General features: G+C 40.3%; 1 protein-coding gene and 1 long non-coding RNA gene across 3 annotated transcripts; one reads left to right on the forward strand and one right to left on the reverse strand.

The window, feature by feature from the left end:
* The first annotated feature begins 89 nt into the window (after positions 1 to 89).
* ankrd13a (ankyrin repeat domain 13A) lies at positions 90 to 10,808 on the forward strand. Of its 2 annotated transcripts, none has more exons than XM_010876773.4 (15): positions 90 to 407; positions 3,779 to 3,914; positions 4,406 to 4,530; positions 4,639 to 4,684; positions 4,776 to 4,919; positions 5,048 to 5,237; positions 5,367 to 5,433; positions 5,610 to 5,691; positions 5,971 to 6,032; positions 6,187 to 6,317; positions 6,610 to 6,767; positions 6,906 to 7,070; positions 7,269 to 7,447; positions 7,650 to 7,702; positions 7,933 to 10,808. In XM_010876773.4, exons 1-15 carry the CDS (start codon positions 309 to 311, stop codon positions 8,132 to 8,134), a joined length of 1,839 nt encoding a protein of 612 aa, XP_010875075.2. In that variant the 5' UTR covers positions 90 to 308; the 3' UTR covers positions 8,135 to 10,808. The 2 variants fall into 2 exon arrangements, with proteins under 2 accessions (XP_010875075.2, XP_010875074.2); XM_010876772.4 differs by having other exon boundaries at positions 91 to 407; positions 7,930 to 10,808.
* A 5,514-nt stretch (positions 10,809 to 16,322) lies between these two features.
* LOC109616527 lies at positions 16,323 to 17,490 on the reverse strand. The gene is made up of 2 exons (XR_002197687.3): positions 17,083 to 17,490; positions 16,323 to 16,807 (listed from the first exon to the last, which is right to left on the reverse strand). It is a non-coding gene; the product is annotated as an uncharacterized LOC109616527 (long non-coding RNA).
* Positions 17,491 to 22,013: the final 4,523 nt, after the last annotated feature.

Here is a 22,013-nt window from a genome sequence, read left to right on the forward strand (position 1 = left end):
AGAAATATATAGTTATGTATGTACTCCCAAATATAGTACACAATTTACCTTAATTCTCGGCTCAAATTATCTTGTGGAACAAATACAACATTTATAACACCCCTACAACAATAGATTTAACTTGATGACTTCCTTGTTTTTCGAAAAAGTTTTATTTGGCAGAAGTTGGGTAGTAGAATTTCACTTGTCGGTGAATATGATATAAGGAACATAGCAACATTTACATTTTTTCACTTTTAAAGTTTATTTTAGGTTCTCCATGGCAGTAAATATAAGCTAGCTATTGAGTTCTTCGAAGTAGGGGTAAAATGTTACCCGAGGCCAACGAAGATTTCAGGTTAAAGTTTCCTCTACATTCCTTAGTCTGGGAAAATGATTACAGGAAATTGGAAAACGAGTCAGCAAAGGTACGGTAACTTGTTTTGTCAAAATATGGAAACCTATGGCAACTGTAGTTTCTCACCTGTTTGACATCCTTTAGCTAACTACTCTAGCTAGCTAGCTGTAGATATAGATTTGCTTCAAAATGGCTGAAGTGAACGTTATTAACGTTAGCTAGACTTGGCTAACGTTACTAGCTACTGTAACTACATTGTTAGTTAACTGCTTGACATGGACAACCATTCAATTTAATTGACTTAATTCTCATGTGAAATATCAGTAGCTATGCAGTTTTATCGCTTCATAGAATGCATAGTTGCACCATTGATCGGGATGATATTGTAAACATGTATTTACCGTAGGCGATTAAGTTTGACTTTTTAGTTTCACTTTGCATGAGATATTTTAAGGGCTTCATTCATTAGGTCTATTCGATTGCTGACCGATTCGTTGAATGAAAACATAAGTATAACAGTGGGACACAAATATACATCAATGGTTTACAAAGAACTTTTAGACTAGGGGGTACATTAACACATTACAAAAAAATCCATAGGAGAAAAATATTTATGAACTTAAGTGCTTTATTATTGATATAGTATTTGGTTGTTTAAAAAAAAAAATTTGTTCAACACGTATTTTAAAAGTAGGAAGAAATCATTATCTGTAGTATCGCTTATAAATCTACTTCGAACGTGCCAAATAGTTTTAACATGAGCACAATGCCAAACAAATGCACCACACTACAATGTACAATTGGAATTTGTCTTTTTTAAACATTTCCATGTAGTGGTTTGCAGGATATAATCTATGGATAGTCTTATAAAAAACGTATTTTACTATAGGCGTTTGTCCAGACTTTTCTAACATGCATTGTTAGAAAAATGATTCCATTCGGGCGTGATACAGGTTGTAGGTACAACATTCATGCACGTTATAGGACCAGATGAAAATAAATCTTTCTTACTATGAGTCAACGGGGATATTAGCAGAGAATAAAAAGTTCAGAGGGTAAGTCCTTAACACACTCCTGAATAACAGAGCAACACCTGAGAGAATGGCTTCTATAACAATTGCAAAATCATAAGGAGTGAGAGGGTTGTTGTATAGTTTTAAGAATTCCTCATAATTAAGTAAAAAGCCCTATGCATTAACATGTTCACTCACCAGTAGAATATTACTTTGGAAACATTATTCAAAAATAAGCATTTGTTTATTTACAAAATGTCCTGATAATTCCAAATTGGCAATTGTTATCAATGTGAAATTTGCACACAAAATTAGTTACGAAAATCCCAGAAATTACTTATCATAGATAAATGAAAATGTTAATGTGTATATATTTGTAGAACCCTACAGAGGATTTTTGGGAGAACAGAAACATTGAGAAAAGTCTAAGACTTACAATCTTAGGGTAAAATATTAATGGGCACTTTAAATGGAAGGCTTGTCTGTAAACAAAAACAACATTTCTGACAATATTAAAATGTCCATATATACTTTAGCGAGGAAATCAACTATTATAGATGTGAAATTCTCCATTATGAATGTGAAATTGTGCAAAAGTATGTGTTTCATATATGAAAGATTCTTTATGCAAATGTCCTTATAATAATTGTTTTCATCTGAAAATTCTGTTTACCTGTAAGAACCAAGAAATTGGCACAAATGTACCAAGTTAATTTGAAGTTCTGTATTGGAAATCGTTTTTTCATGCTCAGGATGACCTTACTGTGGAATTGCCCAAATACGATATATGTGTGAGGAACAACTGTGTTTGTATATTAATGACAAAGACAGTAAAACCTGCCTATGGAGTTTCACATTCATTTTGTCAATATTATAACTGTAATCCAACAAGTGGAGGTCATCAAAAGAAGAGAATACACTCACCTAAATGGTTATTAGGAACACCTGTTCAATTTCTCATTAATGCAATTATCTAATCAACCAATCACATGGCAGTTGCTTCAGTGCATTTAGGGGTGTGGTCCTGGTCAAGACAATCTCCTGAACTCCAAATTGAATGTCAGAATGTGAAAGAAAGGGGATTTAAGCAATTTTGAGTGTGGCATGGTTGTTGGTGCCAGACGGGCCGGTCTGAGTATTTCACAATCTGCTCAGTTACTGGGATTTTCACACACAACCATTTCTAGGGTTTACAAAGACTGGTGTGAAAAGGGAAAAACATCCAGTATGTGGCAGTCCTGTGGGCGAAAATGCCTTGTTGATGCTAGAGGTCAGAGGAGAATGGGCCGACTGATTCAAGCTGATAGAAGAGCAACTTTGACTGAAATAACCACTCGTTACAACCGAGATACTAATACTGTGTTAGTATCAACAGCAGAAGACCCCACCGGGTACCACTCATCTCCACTACAAATAGGAAAAAGAGGCTACAATTTGCACGAGCTCACCAAAATTGGACAGTTGAAGACTGGAAGAATGTTGCCTGGTCTGATGAGTCTCGATTTCTGTTGAGACATTCAGATGGTAGAGTCAGAATTTGGCATAAACAGAATGAGAACATGGATCCATCATGCCTTGTTAACACTGTGCAGGCTGGTGGTGGTGGTGTAATGGTGTGGGGGATGTTTTCTTGGCACACTTTAGGCCCCTTAGTGCCATTTGGGCATCGTTTAAATGCCACAGCCTACCTGAGCATTGTTTCTGACCATGTCCATCCCTTTATGACCACCATGTACCCATCCTCTGATGGCTACTTCCAGCAGGATAGTGCACCATGTCACAAAGCTCGAATCATTTCAAATTGGTTTCTTGAACATGACAATGAGTTCACTGTACTGAAATGGCCCCCACAGTCACCAGATCTCAACCCAATAGAGCATCTTTGGGATGTGGTGGAACGGGAGCTTCGTGCCCTGGATGTGCATCCCACAAATCTCCATCAACTGCAAGATGCTATCCTATCAATATGGGCCAACATTTCTAAAGAATGCTTTCAGCACCTTGTTGAATCAATGCCACGTAGAATTAAGGCAGTTCTGAAGGCGAAAGGGGGTCAAACACAGTATTAGTATGGTGTTCCTAATAATGCTTATGTTACACATTCAATTGGGTGTTTTTAGAAATTGTTTTAACCAATTGATTTTAAATGTATTGCTTAGGGTAGAGAAAATGTAAGAAAATGTAGTCCCAAATAATCGTAAGTGGTCATTACAACAGATTTCTTGATGTGGTGTTGTAAAAGCATCTGGTTGAACTTTTTGCCTAATCTACTGTCTATTTGGTCAGCCTTGGTAATCATCACACTTTCTAAGTCATGTTGTGGCCATAGATTTGACGTCTGTTTAAAAAAAACTTGTGGGATTTAAGTAGCAAGTCTTTGTTTTTCAAAACATTCAGCATTGCAATGTTTGTTTGTGGTTCCTCTCAGCATGACGTTGAGGCCGTGGATCCCAGGGGACGGACACCGCTCCACCTGGCTGTGTCCCTGGGGCACCTTGAGTCAGTGAGAGTGCTTCTGAGACATGGTGCTGAAGTTACCAAAGAGAATGCCAAAAACTGGACAGGTTAGGCCGGTTGACCATCACTGCAATTCAGACTTCTTTCTTTTGCCTTCATTTGCCCTATAAATAGTATGTAGTGCATTACTAAAGTTAATAATAAACATCTGAGTTTGGATATTGTGTTGTTTATGTAAAGAATTTTAAAAAAGTACACCCTTATGCAAATGTTTGTTAAAATGACCATGAATTCGACATGACTTGGTTTTAGTCTAACTGTATATCTTATTAAACTGTGTGATCAATAGTGGGCGATTCTGTAACAATTTCACCTAACAAGTTTGCCTGAATCAGTATGTTTCTCTATTCCTATTTAAATGATACCGTATTTCTTTCCGGTTCTTCACACAGTACCTTGTGTTGTTACACCTGGGAGCTTACTGGCACAAGCAATGATTTATTTATATACATATATAAAAATGACGGATGGTATGTATAATATACCATCCATCACTGGAGCGTGTTATACTGTATGTCATAAACGTGTTTGTGTCTAGTGTTGCAGGAGGCAGTCAGTACTGGCGACCCAGAGATGGTGCAGATGGTGCTCCAGAGGAGAGACTACCACAAAGCCTCCACAGCCCTGGGAGGAGTGCCTGAACTTCTAAGCAAGATCCGCGAGGTGTCCTTTCTTTCTCCTACGCTCTTTTTTTGCGTCTCTTACTGAAATGTTTTTCACTCATTATGTTTATTTGTGCTTGTTCCCGAATACCCCACCCCCCCCCGCCAGTCCCCGGATTTCTACATGGAAATGAAATGGGAATTTACCAGTTGGAGTAAGTTGTACTTGGTAATCGCCCTATTGGAACTGGCCATTCATGGATGTGGCAACTTTGATATTTACATTGCTTTCCTATCTGTTCTCAGTCCCCCTTGTGTCCCGAGTTTGTCCTAGTGATGTTTGCCGGATCTGGAAGAGCGGAGCCAGTCTTCGTGTGGATGCCACTCTGCTAGGCTTTGAGAACATGACCTGGGTCAGAGGTCGTCGGAGCTACATCTTCAGAGGAGATGGTGAGTCCCTTTTGCACACCGCTATATCCTTTTGTCCACTGTTTCAGCAGGCCATCCCTCTTTATTTACTTATTTTGTTTGCTTCTTTTGGCGTATGTTTCACATTGTGTGTTTTTGCCCATTGGCAGATACCTGCACTGAGTTGATGGAGGTGAACCATGACGAAGAGGTGGTAGATACAGAACGTTTTGACATCTCCCGGGAGATGGAAGATGTAACACTAGACTCCATGCAACCTGCTGAACAGGAAGTGGCCAAGCGACTGACCACGCCCATCGTCAACACTTTTCTGGATACAAGGCACATTGCTTTTGAGAGGTACGATCCAAACCTTACAAAATAATTTTTCTGTTTATAATTTTTTGTTAAATTTTTTTTTTTGTTGAGAGAAGTTGACTTGAACAGGGTTTTACATTAACAGGACTTATTTTTATTTATTTTTTTCAGAAATAAGTCTGGTATTTGGGGTTGGAGGACAGACAAAACTGAGATTGTTAATGGTTTTGAGGCTAAGGTTTGTGCATTTATTGTAGCATTCTTGCGCCGTTAATATAACATTTTGTGGCTTACACAAGTCCCTTTAGGTTGTAGATCTCTGGGAGATGGACTGCTTTTTTAAATGTTCAGTCGCTTAGTTTTCTTTTTAGTAGCAATAAATTATCAATGTGTGTATTTTTCTTTTACTTCCAGGTTTTCACTGTGAACAATGTTAACGTGGTGATCCGGACGAGGACAGAGCATCTCACAGATGAGGAGAAGGCTAGAATAAAAAGTATGCACTCCGATTCCTCTAGGAGGAGGTAGAGAGACAACAGATGTTACTCTGCATTTGAGCTGGGACACTCCCATTTTAGTGTACTACCTCTGACCATAGAGAGACTGTCCTTATCACAGCCTTGAGTAAGCAGGGTCTCTAGTTAGTGTTACACTGGCATGTTTTTAACAACCCACAGAGAGTACACAGAACCAACATGGTTTGCATGTGTAGGAGGGTATTAGTTGTAAACCATAATAGAGAAATTGTCTTTTTATTTGATTTTGTTATGGCTAGGTGAGAGGAATGTTCTGGAGTCTCTCCTGGGAACTGTGGAGCAGCACATAAGTGCTCAAGGGGTAAGAAATCAGTAGATCAGAATTTGAGGTCATGTAATGTTTTGTATTTCTTAGCTGGCTACTGACCTTTCTTATTTTATTGACTTTTGTAACAGCATTGAAACCAATGTTTAGCTTTGTTTTAAATGCTCAACTTGGTTCATTTTCTGGATAGGACCTCACTTTGGAGTTTGCGACAGCCACCAACCCCACCGCTATTACACCAGAGGAGTACTTTGACCCTGAGTTTGAACTTGAAGACAGAGACATTGGCCGGCCCATTGAACTCACAGTCCGAACCCAGAAGTAAGAAAACTTAGAGCGATTCTTTCTCAACAGAATTCATGTAATCAGATGTATGTTGTTTATTTATATGGAATTGCTACCAGATCACATGGTGTTGGTTTATAGGTTTTAAATCAGTGGTGGCGGTATTGAGATGGATCCATTGATCAAACTGTTATTTTCACTAGGCCCAAAAACAGAATAAAATGCAAACAGGGAAGGACACTTAAAAAAAGTATTGTTTTAGTATTTTTTTTGTTGCAAGATGTTTTGCTGTGGTGTGCAGTAATGAATGTGACCCCGATGTGTCCAGGTTCAAGGGCACATTGTGGATGAGTGAGGAGCACCCCCTCTCACTGGTGGAGCAGGTCACCCCTATTATCGATCTCATGGCTCGTACCAGCACCCACTTCGCCCGGCTACGGGATTTTGTCACCCTCAAGTTCCCGCCAGGGTTCCCTGTAAAAATAGGTACACGGTCAATCCTATGTCAGCAACCATACCGGCAGGTTTGAAACCTTCGGGCCCTGAGAGAAAAGCCACACACGTAAGGCTCCCCATACGCTTCACTTTTGAACCCTGGGACCTGTGCTGTTTTCTGTTCCACAGAGATTCCCCTGTTCCATGTGCTCAACGCCCGCATTTCATTTGGCGGTGTGAACAAGTGCCGAACGGCCCAACCCCTGGACACGCCGCCCTCGGGTGCTACACCCACGCCCTCCGAGGAGGAGGAGGCGGAGGAGGTGGAGGAGGTGGAGGGCGGGAAAGCTTCGGGTGGGCGTACTCATGTTGCTGACCTGTGTTTTGGCGATGTGGCGTTTTTGCCAACGAGCTCATTATGAACCAAACGGATCACATGCTTTGTCGTTTCTTTCTTTCTTTAGTTGCTTCTGACAACTGAAAAGACAATGTAAATGTTTGTGTTAAGGCAAATTTTGGTAACATTTTAAAAAATCTCATCTCTCTGCCCAGTCCCCCCTCTCTTCCAAGTGTGCCCCTCTGTGTTTGAGGTTCCCCCACATTACCGCCGGAGAGGAGGAGTAGGAGGAGGCGGCAGCCGCAACACACCTGTGTCCAACCACGACGAAGAGCTACTTCAGTACGCCATCCACCAGAGTCTGCTGGAGTCCGGGGGTGGAGCCCTGGGACAGGTCTGAGCTGCCACACACACTCCCTGTCAGGTTCTCCATCTCTCACAACCTTTTCCGCCTCACTTATGTTTTTCATCCGAGGTCTCTTCAGTGGGCCGCAGTGATACAAAAAAACCTTTTTATCGTCTGCCATTTATGATTTACGTCTTTTTTTTTTTGTCAAGTGTTTTGCCTTACCTGCTGCCCCATTTTTGTCCTGTAGGAAGCGACCTCGGAGGAGCATATGGACTCCGTGCTCAGTATTAACAGTGACAGGTACACCAAGTGTTGATGCATATTATGGGCTACGCTAATAACTTTTGTCCATTGAAAATGTATCCAAAATATAGACCCAAATATTATACTTCAACTTTGCCAAATATGCAGTATGTGAATATGTGCTTTGGTAAGAAATGTTGTAGTTATTGATGATGGACAACTGTTATCCTGGAAAGAAACATTGAAAGCTGTTTCTGATCTCAAGACTTCTACTGTTGTTTCAGAAGCATCCCAGAGGGGGCGCTGGTGGACTTGGGAGAAACTACGTCCAGTCTAGCCAGCTCGAGTACCTCAGCCTCCAGCCCCGACACAGAACTCCGGTTGGCCATTGAGCTTTCGGCACGTGCACAGGCTGAGGAGGAGAAGAGGAGGAAGGAGGAAGAGGAAGAGCTTGATAGGATATTGCAGCTTTCGCTAACAGAAAAGTAAACGGAGGAAAATCTAGGCATAAAGGGATTATTAAGGCGACGCCTTGCCATAACTGCATTAACTATTAATTGACCCAGAAGCTGCCCCCATTTCCCACCAATCCAACCTCCATACACCCCCTTTCACTACAACCTGCCTTGACACCAGGAAAACGTGTAACGTCAATAACACAACAGTCTGTATTTAATACTTATTTTTTTTAACATATAAATACATTGCTATATTTGTATTTTTATATTACACTTTGGCTGTGTTTCATGATGTCAAATTCATGCTTGTCCCTCCTTTAATGTCATAATACATAATTATATCCACAACCCTCATCGCATCAAATTCCAACAAATTCAGGAGAGTTGAAGATAGGGACATGGCTTGCTCTTATGTGTCTTCTCCAAGAAATTCTGTTTTCCATACAACACGTCTAATTAGAGGGTCAGTCAGGTCAACGCTCATGAGGACACACTAGCTCGACTGACAGCTTCAGTTAGCATTGGTGTCATCTGATCCGCCCTAAAGGAAATTGCGAGAACGCAATGAGTAAAACAAATCCCTGCTGATATTGCAACACCACACCCGGGTCAATGTTTGGCCAATATGCTTCACCCCATGGATCTCCCAGCCACGTCAGTCAACGGTACAGACAAGGCTCTAACCTGGACTGTATTGGACTTAATGCATTTTAAGGTTGAGCCATAGCCACTCCTTTCTCCCAGAGTGACCAATGTATATTCTTTTTTTAGATTGTTTGGGGAAGGTTTAATTTCACTGCAGGGTCCTATGGACCTGTGATCAAATATATTAGCGGTTGCCAAGAGCAGGTTAAACCTATATCTTGTAGCTTCTTACGTTGTGGCTCTGGAAGGTTCGTTAGGGCACCAAACAAAAACAAGCTGAATGCACGACTGATATTGTCCAGGACTTCTTGGACCTGTCCAATAAGAAATGCAAATGTTTCAGTTTGTTGCAAAAGATTTTTAAACATTTTCCATCTTGTTCCCTATTATGACCCAGAAATTGACACTACAGTGTTCAAAGACGTTCGGTTGAGGTTCACAGACAGACCGAAAAACGTTTAATAATGTCTCAGGGTTTGTGTTTTCCAGTCTTTTAGGATTTTATTTAAAATCTAGTCATAGTAGTATATTTGTTTATTATAGACAATTGTTTTCTCTTCCGGTCATCAATCTAGATTTTTCTTTGAACAGGACGGCATGAAACAATATGACTTGCTGGTGCCGCTGTGTTTCTTTTTGGTCTGACCCTGCATAACTTGGGTCCTTTTAATGGAAACTTGTCATTCCTGGGAAAAAGATAGAGGTAAATGAATCTTGTGTTGCAAGAACTCCACTTGTGGATTTGTCATCAATGACACAGTGGAACCTGGTAATGAAAGTCAACTGCACTATACAGTAGATCATTCAAACATGTACAAGACCAGGTTTTTTCAAAGGGCATCACCAATAGTCACTTAGCACCATCAAGCATTAACACGTCTACAAAAGCCTGTGGATTATGAAAGAACACATGGTTCAGAAACAACAAACCAGGATGGCATTATGTATCATTATGAGCTATCCATTGGTGAGGAAATCTTTTATTCTTTTAATGTCAAAGAATATAACCATCAGACCTCAAAACAACTGTCTTAAAGACACCTGCTAGGGCTTTTTTTTTATGTGTATGTTGAATCTACAGACAAACCTGTGGACTGGGATCTAAGATTTAATATGGATCTAAGATTTAATATGGTTGCCAGCTCAGTGTAGCATCATCATTTTGTACTGAAGGGAGACTTTCCTAGCCTGTTTAGCTAACATTCATCATCCATTGTCTGTGCTCTTGTGCAGATCTGAGAGGAATTTGTTAAGGTTTAAGCAATAGGCAACTTTGGTCTGGAATGGTCATCAGGAGAGATAAGCCAAGGAATAACACAGCAATTTGCTACTTTAACAAGGAGATTTCAGTTGGAGAAATGTAATTTATGATTTCCGAAACTAGAATTTTTGACAAAGCGGGCAGTTAATTGCACCCACATGGTGTCCCAGGTCTGAATATGTTCTTGGTTAGAAGAAAAACACAAAAACCAGAATGGTTTCTCCCCACCCGCACTGAAGTTGCCTACTACTAGAGTTAAGGAACTAAACACTTGGAAAATAGAGTATGTCTACCTTTTCCTCTCATTGGCCATTTTTATAATGTTGGTCATCAGATCGTCACAACAGGGTAGGGTCCAGGAATCCATATGTGCTTAGGCCACAAATACGGAGCGTAGGTAGGTAGGAAAGAGATTGTAGTTGTAATTCAACTTGAGTCAGACCTACTAAAAACACCACAGAACATCTGAAATGTCTTTAAAGCTGTGATCAAGGGGCTTCAAAAAAAAATGTCCTGCCCAGTGGTATTTCATAATCATTTAACCAAAGTCGTTAAACTGATAACCAAGAGTACTCTGGACATGTTTCTGAGGCATTGCTTTGACAACCAGAGCTCACAATGTCAGGTGACAAAAACTGGACAACAGTCTAATATACCAGGGTTCTCATTAAATAGTTTTTGTACTGCTTGTTTTTGCTTGCAGGTTAACTTACTTTAATACAATGTTAATGAATTCTAAAAATTATTTGTAAACTGTGATGTTGGTTTCAAAATGTCTTATAAATGCACTTTATTTCAATTGCGTTAAACTGCTTCTCTTTCTTATGCAAGTTTCTGTTTCTGAGACTGCTGCAGATGACACAAATCCAATCATGGTTGTGGTCAGAAAAATCCAATCTTTTATTAGTTTTTTAAACAAATACCAGCACTAAAAATGTAATGACCATCACTGTACAATTTGTTGATTGTACCTTTAAAAGACTAAGAACGGGATCTCCTCCTTTTTCTTTTTGACACTCCATATTCCATGGAATAGGGCTGTACATTAATAGTCACTCAAGCAGAGGGCTGCATACATTTCTTAACTGGTTTCTTGGTCAGAAGAAAGTTGCCTAAAATATGTTCGCTGGATATAACAAGTGTAGTTGTTGAAAGAATGTATAGGTCCATTAAAGTACATTTTTCTCCCCTCCCAATTTCATGATGTCCAAATCAATATTATGGTCTTGCCTCGTTGCAAAAACTCCAGAGCAAGTTGGTGAGAATGTCCTCCAATGCACGACTCACCAAGTCTTTTGTCTTCTTAGCACACTCCTGTACTGCAAAGCTGGGATTTAGAGCAATGCACCACTGGGAAGGGGCTCTAATTTGTATATACTTTTCATGCGGTTTTAGACATTTAAGACTGGCTAGCGGTATCTTTTTACACCCAAAAGCAGTCCTTTGCCCACCCTGTGCCATTGATCTAGGAATAAATTGTATGTTTTGTCTAGCTTAATATACTAAGTACCTTCATTCAAAACGTGACATCTGTTCTGTGTGTACTACATTGACTTGTTGGAGTATCTGAACTATTTACTCCCGAATGGTGCAGTGGTAAAGTTATTTCCTTGCAGTACGGCTGTGCCCTTTTGGCCAGGAGTTGGTATACCACAAATCCTGGCTGCAATATACCAACAATTGGCCCAGCACCATCCAGCATTTATGGGGTTTGTGTCAGGCAAGGAATACCTTCCGTAATTGTACTCTCTCCACTCCTTAGGTCGGGGCGCCAGCAAGGTTAGTTGTGGTGGTTTGGGAGGTGAATGCATTCTCCAAGCATATCGGTGCTGGTGGGTACTTCCTGCTTTAGCCAGCAGGGGAGAACAACATTTTCCAACTATTCCTACTCATTATTGAGTATTTGACATTTGTTTTACAACTTGGGGTACATGTTTTCATTTTGGATGCTTTTACTTATGACAGTGACACCTAATCAGGACTGTCTCCAAGCGTAAGCAAAATAAGCAGTCACCCCATTAGTGTTGCAGAATCTGCCCCTTGTGTTGAATTGTAGGAAATGTACAAATAAGCTGCACTTTTTATGAATGTAAGAACAAATGCACAATTTGAAAAAGCATATGGCTTGACGCATTGTGCACCTGACCTGTGAGTTGCATTCTCTTTTTATTTAATTTTTTATTTTACCTTTATTTTACCAGGCAAGTCAATTAAGAACAAATTCTTATGTATTATAAATCCAACACATGCAACAGGATGCTCTCCAACTGCATTCAGTTAGAAATGAATGAATTGACGGTGTACCAGAGCACACTGACACTGCAGGTGGGATTGAGGCTTGATGGTTTAGACGTGGTTGAGGCTCCAATAGAGCAGTCCGGAAATGTATGTTTGCGCTGCGGACCAGCCTCCCGTGCCTTTGGTGTAGCCTACTGCATGGGTTCATTGTCTTCACCTTCCGACCTTTTTTGCCCACGAGGTGCAACCGGAAATCCCTAAAAGACATAGATCACAACTAGATAACTGAAAGTCAGTTTTCCAAATAGCGCAAAATCCATAGGACTACGCGATCCCTGTCTAATGCCTTCCAGATTTGTATACAATTATTTGTTGCCGGATTTCTAGTCCGCATTGTACAATATTTATGGGGACAAACACTGATGGTGGCATTACATTTGGTCTGCTATGTGTCTGCCATCTTTAGGACTGAGCACATTGGGGTAACTATTAAGCCAAAGATCACCATTAATGGAAAGTCCAGTCAAGACTCCTCATTTAATTGCACCTTGTTAACAAATGAATCTGGACATGTAATCCTGGATTCTAAACAATATATTGTTCCTAGAAATATTTTCATGCCACTTAAACAATAGCCTACATACTTAGCTGTAGCTAATGATAAAGCTCTGGAAAAATGTAAGAGACCACTCAGCATCTCTACATGTATGGCAGCCATTCCATTCCAGTGTCTGTTAAATTCCAACACAGGCTCACCTCATTTTACTTAATGAGGTACTGATTAGGTGATTACCTGAACCAAATCTAATTTAACAAGGAAAAGTATAAAAACCACTGCTGTGGTTATCACTATTCTCATGCAATAGGACCAGCTGGATGGCAAAAACAGTGCAAGTAGTGCCTCAAAGTTTATTTGAATAAAATAATAACCATTCAGCATGAAAAAAATTGTTCAAAAGAAAAGCTTTGAGTGAGGAAAAGAAGGGTTCAATTCTGACTTTACTGGCAGAGGGAGACAGTGAGCGTCAGGTTGCTTCCATCCTGAAAATTTCAAAGATGGCAGTTCATAAGAACAAGGTCAAGCAACAGACATTGGGGACAACAAAGCTACAGACTGGCAGATGACCGTCAACTCGTTTGAAAGTCACTCAACAACTGATATCAAGTGACCTACAAAAAGAATGGTAACAGCAGCTGGGGTGAAGTGCATGGCGAGGACGGTTCGAAACTGTCTCCTGGGGGGGTTGAAGTCGTGCAAAGCTAGAAAAAAGCCTTTCATCAATGAGAAGCAAAGAAGAGCCAGGCTGAAGTTTGCAAAAGACCATAAGGATTGGACCGTAGAGGAATGGAGTAAAGTAATCTTCACTGGGAGAGTCAAATTTTCAGCTTTGCCCAACACCAGTCATCAAATGGTTAGACGAAGACCTGGAGAGGCCTACAAGCCGCAGTGTCTCGCACCCACTTAGAAATTTGGTGGAGGATCGGTGATGATCTGGGGATGCTTCAGCAAGGCTGGAATCGGGCAGATTGGTCTTTGTGAAGGACACATGAATCAAGCCATGTACAAGGTTATCCTGGAAGAACACCTGCTTCCTTCTGCTCTGACAATGTTCCACAACTCTGAGAATAGTTTTTTCCAGCAGGACAATTCTCCATTCCATTCCACATAGCTAGGTCAATCAAGGTGTGGATGGAGGACCACCAGATCAAGACCCTGTCATGGCAAGCCCAATCTCCAGACCTGAACCCCATTGAAAACCTCTGGAATTTGAAGAGAGGAAGATGGATGGTCACAAAAATATTTTGTAGTTGAATAATTTATATGAATTTGTTTTCTTTGCATTATTTGAGGTCTGAAAACAATGCATATTTCTTTGGTTATTTTTACCAGTTGTTCTTTTACAAATAAATAATCTAAATGACAATATTTTTATTTGGAATTTGGGAGTAATGTTGTCAGTAGTTAACAGAATTAAAAAAAACTGTTCATATTACTCAAACACATACCTATGAATAGTAAAACCAGAGAAACTGATAATATTGCAGTGGTCTCTTAATTTTTTCCAGAGCTGTATTACAGGCAAAACTAGGTAGCTAGCTAATTGGAAATTATCTTGCCTTTGCTCTGATGAATGGAAATATCTAAAAACTATTGTAATCTCTGATGAGAGACTCTGTTCCATGTGCCACAGACTTTTCACCTGTCCAACCAGTAGTGGAAACGAGATTGCTTAAAGCACCACCATAGCATGATACTAACTCTGCTTAACAGTATAGCCAAAGAACTGCTCGGTTCGATCTTTTGGGTAACCATAACACATTTTCCCACATGGTTTTAGGAAATTGAATGTGTGTTGTTGCTAAATGTATACAGGCTTGGATGTTCTTTTGTTGTGAGAAATGGCTTCCAACATGTCACCCTACCTCACTGTTCAGACTTATGGAGAATACACACAATTGTTGTTATGTGCAGAGAGCTTTCAGTTCCTGCCAGAAATTCCTGCAACTCCTTTACGGTTGCCTTTTTGATAAGCTTTTTCTTGCCCTCTCATCAGTTTTGGAGAGACATCCTAATCTTTGCAATGTCATGGTGATGCCATCTTGCCCCAACTTCTTAATGATGGTCTTACCAGTTAGGGTTATACAAATATCTGAAAACTGTAACAACGTATGCATTCATCTTTTTCAAAAAACATTTATTCAAATAATATTGAGTCAAATGTTTATTTTGAGAACCAGCACTTCATTTGCACAGTATTTTTCCTATTGAGGGTGAATTAAAATAGAATTAGAATGGCCAACATATGTTTTGTTGAACCACTTAATCTCTACAAGAAAACATAAAAATATGAATAACCTTTGATGGTATTGTTAAATAATGATTTGAAAATAGCAACCTAACAGGGTTGAAGCATACCAGGGTGGAAACCAATACAAACAATTGTATTTAACATATGTCTAAACATATAGAACATAATACATTATGTAAATAGCAATACATTCTGATATTATTAATTTAAAATATTTGTTATCAATATTTTCGGACATATTCCTCTATTTTAATGAATATTCCTAACGGAATGTAATCTAACAGGGTGGACATTTCAAGGCTAAATTAACAACAGCTCTAATGGGCATTTGTGAGTTAGAATGTTGCTGAACAATAAACCAGGTTTGAACTTCCTTTTCAAACATATTTTGTGAGACAGAACATCATGAACCATTGAGAAATTGATTGAACAAAGATGACTTTGAGCTGTTATTTTCCCACCCACAAAAAGGGTAGGCTATACTCCTGGAATGTGATGTAATTAGGGCAAGAGGCTTTATAATTTAAGGACAACAATCGAGACATTTTAACTAGGACTACAATACAAAGAAGACTTTTAATATTTTAGTATATTATTACTTACATTTATCGTAGACGGTGATGAGTAACACCTTAAGAACATGTCAAAATCACCTACATTCACTTAGTGTTCAGTTGCATATAATTCAATTTCAACATCAATCTTTTTGTGTTTTCCAGGTTAAGGACACATGCGGTCATAATTTATAACTTTTGGAATTTACATTTTCACTATTTGATCCCTAAATAAGAATTTATATTTTCCCGGGGACAGAAATGGCACCTTAATGTGGGAATGAACCGTCACCAAATATAGGCTACTTGAAAGTTGGCAATGTATTCGTCATTATTAACTCAAAGGCGTCCGCAAGCATGTCTGAGGTTATTACAACAAGCAATCAAAATAACAAACAATTGGTTGGACGTCCCACAATCTTAGCATCCGTTACTAACTAACCTAATAATGCACTGCATCTAAATTTGAATTACATCAAAATGACATTTTGTCATTATTAGTCTTTTAAGGAAATGGTATTATGTTATCAAGCCACATTTATGCCAAATGAATTGACCAAATCTTCATCACCTAGTGAGATTTGAATAGCTGTTCAGTTCAGCCAATGTATAAACGTTTAATGTGTTTTCATAACATTATTAGTTTTAGCATTATTTTTTATTAATAATCGGTATCTTATTATTAATCTAACCTTTTAGAAATCTTTCGTCATTTGCCCACGACACACCCGTAGAAATTGGTATAGCTGTTATAACTTTTGACAACATACAAAGTCGTGGATTTTGCTAAAATAAGAACAGATTTGTTAGTTCTTGTTTTTAATACTGTATTTTTGCGTAAAGCAGAATATGTCAAATAAAAAGCATACTGTACGTTCTAACTCCATTAATATATGACAATACAAACATATTTATTTCCTTGCAAACGTATACACTGGAAATAAATACTACAATAATAGAGTACGATTAATGTAAAACAAAAAAAGACCCTGTAATCTCAGACATGACAGTTTATCACAGATTTTAGGCTTTATGATAGCTGAGTCCATTGTTGATTCCCTTGGATCCTGTCCCACAGGAGGAACCTGCACACGACGTCCGTACACCGCTTCACCGGCGTTGTAATGGTTTATATACACAAACGGCCATGCCAATCATCACCACCAGCAAGATAGAGAAAACCGTAACAAGCAAAACTGAAATAGAAAAAAATACAACATTACCACCGCAGACATGGTAAGATGGAATATATTTTTAACCATCCGCTGCGACTCCACCCTCTCTAAGAACCCATCGCAAATAAATACAAGTTAGTGAACACTGGAAGAAAAAAGTAGTATGTATAGTCTATAATATTTAAAGAGCAATGTATACACAAAAGGCTACGTTATTGTCATTCGTTTGGCAACAAAACGGCAGGTGCGCCCTACACGGGCCTAATAGACCGCTACAATAACGCATGAAACCTTACCCAAATTTTGATTCAGTAGGACAACATACGGCCTTTCATTTAGTTTAGCGTCATCAAGTTGTCCGTTCACAAACGTACCAACGGATATAAAATACCAAATTAGGCTTTTTTTACTAGAGTACAACATGATTTATGCTAGTGAGAAAATGAGCCTCCACTTCATTAGCGCATAGAATAGAGGCTGCTGCTGGATCCTACGCTGTCGTGATAGGCTAGCATCACAAGCCCACACTGGGTCCTAAAGCCGCAAGCACATACAAACTGTCTTCAGAAGGATGTGCTGTTAACAATTTTCACAGCCTGAGTTCTGCATGTCACTATGTCCAGTGTCCAGTTGCACAAGGTTTTGTCCAGAGTCAGTGCTCTGAGCTTGGTCTTAAGTTTGTAGGTGGCAAACGTGTTTTGCTAAACTAGTCAATGAACCCGCATTCTGAAATGGTGTTTTGCGGTCATGTGAATAGCGTTGGAAATTGCGTCATATGTGGATCTACGGTGGTGGTAGGCCAAATAAAGTGGGTCCAGTGATTCTGGCAGACTGCCTTTGATGTGGGCAAGCCTCTCCAAGCTCGTGATGAAAGGGCTAAGTGCAACGGGGCGATAGTCATTAGGACGTACTTTTTTGAGAACTGGGGTGATGGTTTAGCTTAGCACAGCAACTTGATCCCGCGAGCTCACATTTAAAAGCAACAGAGATATCAGTCTGGTGGAGCTGAGATTTGGGCTTGGGGCGTTTCCAATGGGTGTTGAGAAAAATGTTTCAGCTCTAAGGAAGTCGCAAGAATGTCAGCTCAGATCCATACTCCTCCATAGGCTTCAACTGCCTGGCCAATGGGCTTCGTTGTTGGGAGTGAAATTTTAATCTGAGGTTTCAGATTCATACTATTAATGACAGCGTGTTATTGTATTATTTATACATATGTGGGGCTCATAGGAACCATTTGAGGACCTGTCCATCATTCTGTATAATCTCACATTTAATTTTGCCTAGAATGTGACCTGCAGATAATGTGAGCATTTTGCCTTTCCAATGGAATAGGAAATTGTGAATTGTAGGCATATAGGGTAATAAAAAATGATTCAGACCCGTAAATAAAAAATATTATATTTACTACACCCACTGTCACAACGGTGGTGAGGCAGGACACCAGGTCCACAGCTGTAGGACATTGCTTTATTTCATCTCCACATAACAAAGGCAAGACACCTACCGAGAACTGAGTGTGTAACTACAACACGAACAATGATCCACACCAAGTGTGGAAAAAACTAAATTGGAGGCACGGGACGCTCAGGGCGGGCCACTGGGCATGTGGGAGGGTCTCCTGGGCGGGCCACTGGGCATGTGGGAGGGTCTCCTGGGGGGGCCACTGGGCATGTGGGAGGGTCTCCTGGGCGGGCCACTGGGCATGTGGGAGGGTCTCCTGGGCGGGCCACTGGGCATGTGGGAGGGTCTCCTGGGCGGGCCACTGGGCATGTGGGAGGGTCTCCTGGGCGGGCCACTGGGCATGTGGGAGGGTCTCCTGGGCGGGCCACTGGGCATGTGGGAGGGTCTCCTGGGCAGGCCACTGGGCATGTGGGAGGGTCTCCTGGGCGGGCCACTGGGCATGTGGGAGGGTCTCCTGGGCGGGCCACTGGGCATGTGGGAGGGTCTCCTGGGCGGGCCACTGGGCATGTGGGAGGGTCTCCTGGGCAGGCCACTGGGCATGTGGGAAGGTCTCCTGGGCATGTGGGAGGGTGACCTAGAGGCATCACCCCTAGGTCAACATAGAGATGGCTAGGGGCATCCCTGTAGACAGGACCACAGTGTGTTGGTCTGTGTATTTTGGTCTTTTGTCTCATAAATGTGGAGTTATATAGCCTACAAAAAATATCTGGTAAAGAAAGAAAACATCTCTGATACAGCTACGTTGGGCCTTATCCTTACACTGAGCAGAAATGTCAAAAACCTATGAAGTCAAGGTGCTGTGGCTGCCGAGATTTGCATAATTACTGTGCATGACTGATATATTTGGCCTTTATCTCATCATCTGTTGCGACGAGTAAAGCACATGTACCAGTGCAAACACTCCTCTGCTCTTAATAATGAGGTAATAATGAAGCATAATGTGTTCTGGAAAGTGTCCCTACAGGTCTGGAAATGAAATTGGAGGCTTCCTGGCCACGTAAATCATCATAGCAAAATAGCGTGAAAAGGATCTTGTAGCAAACCGTAACAAAGTAACATGGAACTGCCTTCTTCTGTAGTTCAGTAATGTAGTGGCCAGTTTTTGAATGTATGTGTGTTTGTGAGGTATGTAAGGAGAAGACGTTTTTTTCAAAGGTCAACAAGTTGCTGGGTTGATGTATATTCTGTAAAGACCGGGGAGACTGAGGCAATTATACTGTATAATGCTCTTTCTATGTCCCTGTCTCTTACGCTTGGATGGATGTTTGACCGATGCCAATGCATGCCCTGGCTCTGGACCCAATTATCAATTTGCAAGCAATCACGGGCACTTGCAGTAGGTTCCATCAATTGTCTAAGCTCTATTTTTGTCTTTAACGTAGTTATCTTTAGAACATGAACATAGATCCCAGGTTAGCACTGTGTCTATCTTCTTTCCTAAACACCAGATGGCCCATCGACGTGATTGACCCCCATGAACTTAAACTTGACAGATGGCATACTGTAGTGAGAACTCTAGGTAAGACATGCAGGGCATATGAAGCTCTGGTCGAGTGGCAACGCTCCCGGCTGCATGCACATACGCTGCCTTCGGAAAGTATTCAGACCTCTTCACTTTCTCCGCATGTTGTTGTGTTTATAGACCTAATTAATAATGAACAAAATATTGAATTGATGAAAATATCAGTCGACACATAATACCCCACAGTAACAAAGCAAAAACGTTTCTTTAGAAATGTATGCCAATTTATTGGGGAAAAAACTAAAGTATTAATTACTAACTTCTTTGTAAAAATACCATTGTTTTTTATCACAGCTTCAGTCTTCTCATGTATGCCTCTACCAGCTTCAGTCTCTATGTGTATGCCTCTACCAGCTTCCGTCTAATTGTGTATGCCTCTACCAGCTTCAGTGTTCTTGTGCATGCCTCTACTAGCTTTTCACACTTGGATTTGGGACATTTCTTCCATTGTTCCATGTAGATCCTCTCAAGCTTTGTAAGATTGGATGGGGAGTGAACTGCAGTCTTCAGGTCTCCCCACAGATGTTGACCCACATGGGATTCAAATTCAGGTTTTAGCCTGGCCACTGAAAGCCATTAATAGACTTGTCCCAAAGCCACTACAGCATTGTCTTGGCTGTATGGTCATTGTCATGCTAAAAAATGAATATCCGCCCCAGTCTGAGGTGAAGTGCCCTCTAAACCAGGTTTGATCTCCCATCTCTGCAGAGAAAACTGATGCTCTGTCCGAGGGGATATTTGTGACTGTTCTGCCCAGGGACTATGTTTGGCCAGGTGGCCAGCTCTTGGTCAAGTCTTGGTGGTTCTGAACTTCTTCCATTTCACAGTGATGGAGGCCACTTTTTTGCAATTTGTTAATAGCATGCCCCAGATCTATGCCTTGACACAAATCTCTGAGTTCCTACAAAGAGGTCCTTGGACTTTAGGTCTTGGTTTTTGCTCTGACAGGATTTATTTAGTACCAAGTGTAGTACTAAACACAGGTTTTCTAAATCATGTCCAATCACTTAATTTACCACCGATGCCACAGGTTTCAGTCAAGTTTTAGAGTGTCAATCTAGACACCTAATTTGGAGTGTCATGTCAAATAAATCAATCAAATGTATTTTATAAAGCCCTTTTTACATTGGCAGTTGTCATAAAGCACTTTTGCAGAAACCCAGCCTGAAGCAAAGAATCTGAACACCTATGTACATGAGATTTCAGTTATTCATTTTTAATGAATTGGCACACATCTCAAAATGTGTTTTTGCTTTGATATTATGAAGTGCTATGTATAGACTGACAGCCAAAAAAAAAGTGAAGAACGTTAAGGGGTCTGAATCCTGGCATGTATGTGGATGGGGATTGTCGCTGACTGTTGCTTGTGACTGTTTTTGCAAGCTTTTATATTTCGTGCACTGACAAAGGGATAAGACTTAAAAGGAGTCGCTTGTATTGATGTGTTGAAGGGCTTTGTTCATGGTCTTTAGGTCCCTGGGTTAAACCGCCATACATTGAACAATGTACATTTTGTTATCACAACATACACATATTTGTGGGTGAAATCCTCCAGAGTGGTACGTATGGCACAGTAGCGTTTATAGAAGATTTTACATGGGGAGGCAGAAGGGTGGCATGATGGAATTCAAGGGTGGCATATCGTTCTATTGTTGGTTATGTCTACTTATGCAAATCCAGCTACTGAAAATGGATAGTGTAATGTCCTGCTAATAAATATTATACATGTTCTACACTTTGATGTTTATGTGTTCAATGTTTGGTATGAGTCTTTAGAGTGTGCAAAATCTCTATGAGTGTTGGTGAGGAGAGCTGTCACTATATCAGATTTTCACTACACGATTATCGTGGCCAAAATAATTCACTGTAACACTATTATCGCAGTATCTATAGAAAATTTGACGTAATAAAATGCTATCAGTCAAATTAGTCTTAGTGTTTTTTCTTCACTTTTTTGGCAAATGAATTACACTCAAAATATGAGTGTATGAAGGTGGAGAGAGTCTGTGACCAAAATTCTACAAAAAATTTAATAAAAGCACACAAAAAGAACAATTGCACATAATGGATAGTGAACAGGCAATGTAAATTGGCTGACAAAACAGTGCGTCTTTGCGAATCTCTCCCGGGTGATCTAGTGGGGCTAACAAGATAATTTCAACACCAGTGCATAGGTCCAGTCTCCTTGTTTAAGCACATACATCGGTGGTCTATAAGTGACATGAATAAAGTATTGAAAAACCG

The sequence above is a fragment of the Esox lucius genome, chromosome 13 (assembly GCF_011004845.1).
Source record: "Esox lucius isolate fEsoLuc1 chromosome 13, fEsoLuc1.pri, whole genome shotgun sequence".
Classification (NCBI taxonomy): Eukaryota; Metazoa; Chordata; class Actinopteri; order Esociformes; family Esocidae; genus Esox; species Esox lucius.

Excerpts from the sequence above, each read along its gene's own strand:
- ankrd13a (XM_010876772.4), top strand. The coding sequence starts at position 309 with ATGTTACCCGAGGCCAACGAAGATTTCAGGTTAAAGTTTCCTCTACAT. Across the intron at positions 408-3,778 it reads TGGAAAACGAGTCAGCAAAG|CATGACGTTGAGGCCGTGGA; the intron begins GTACGGTAACTT and ends GGTTCCTCTCAG. Across the intron at positions 4,531-4,638 it reads TTCTAAGCAAGATCCGCGAG|TCCCCGGATTTCTACATGGA; the intron begins GTGTCCTTTCTT and ends CCCCCCCGCCAG.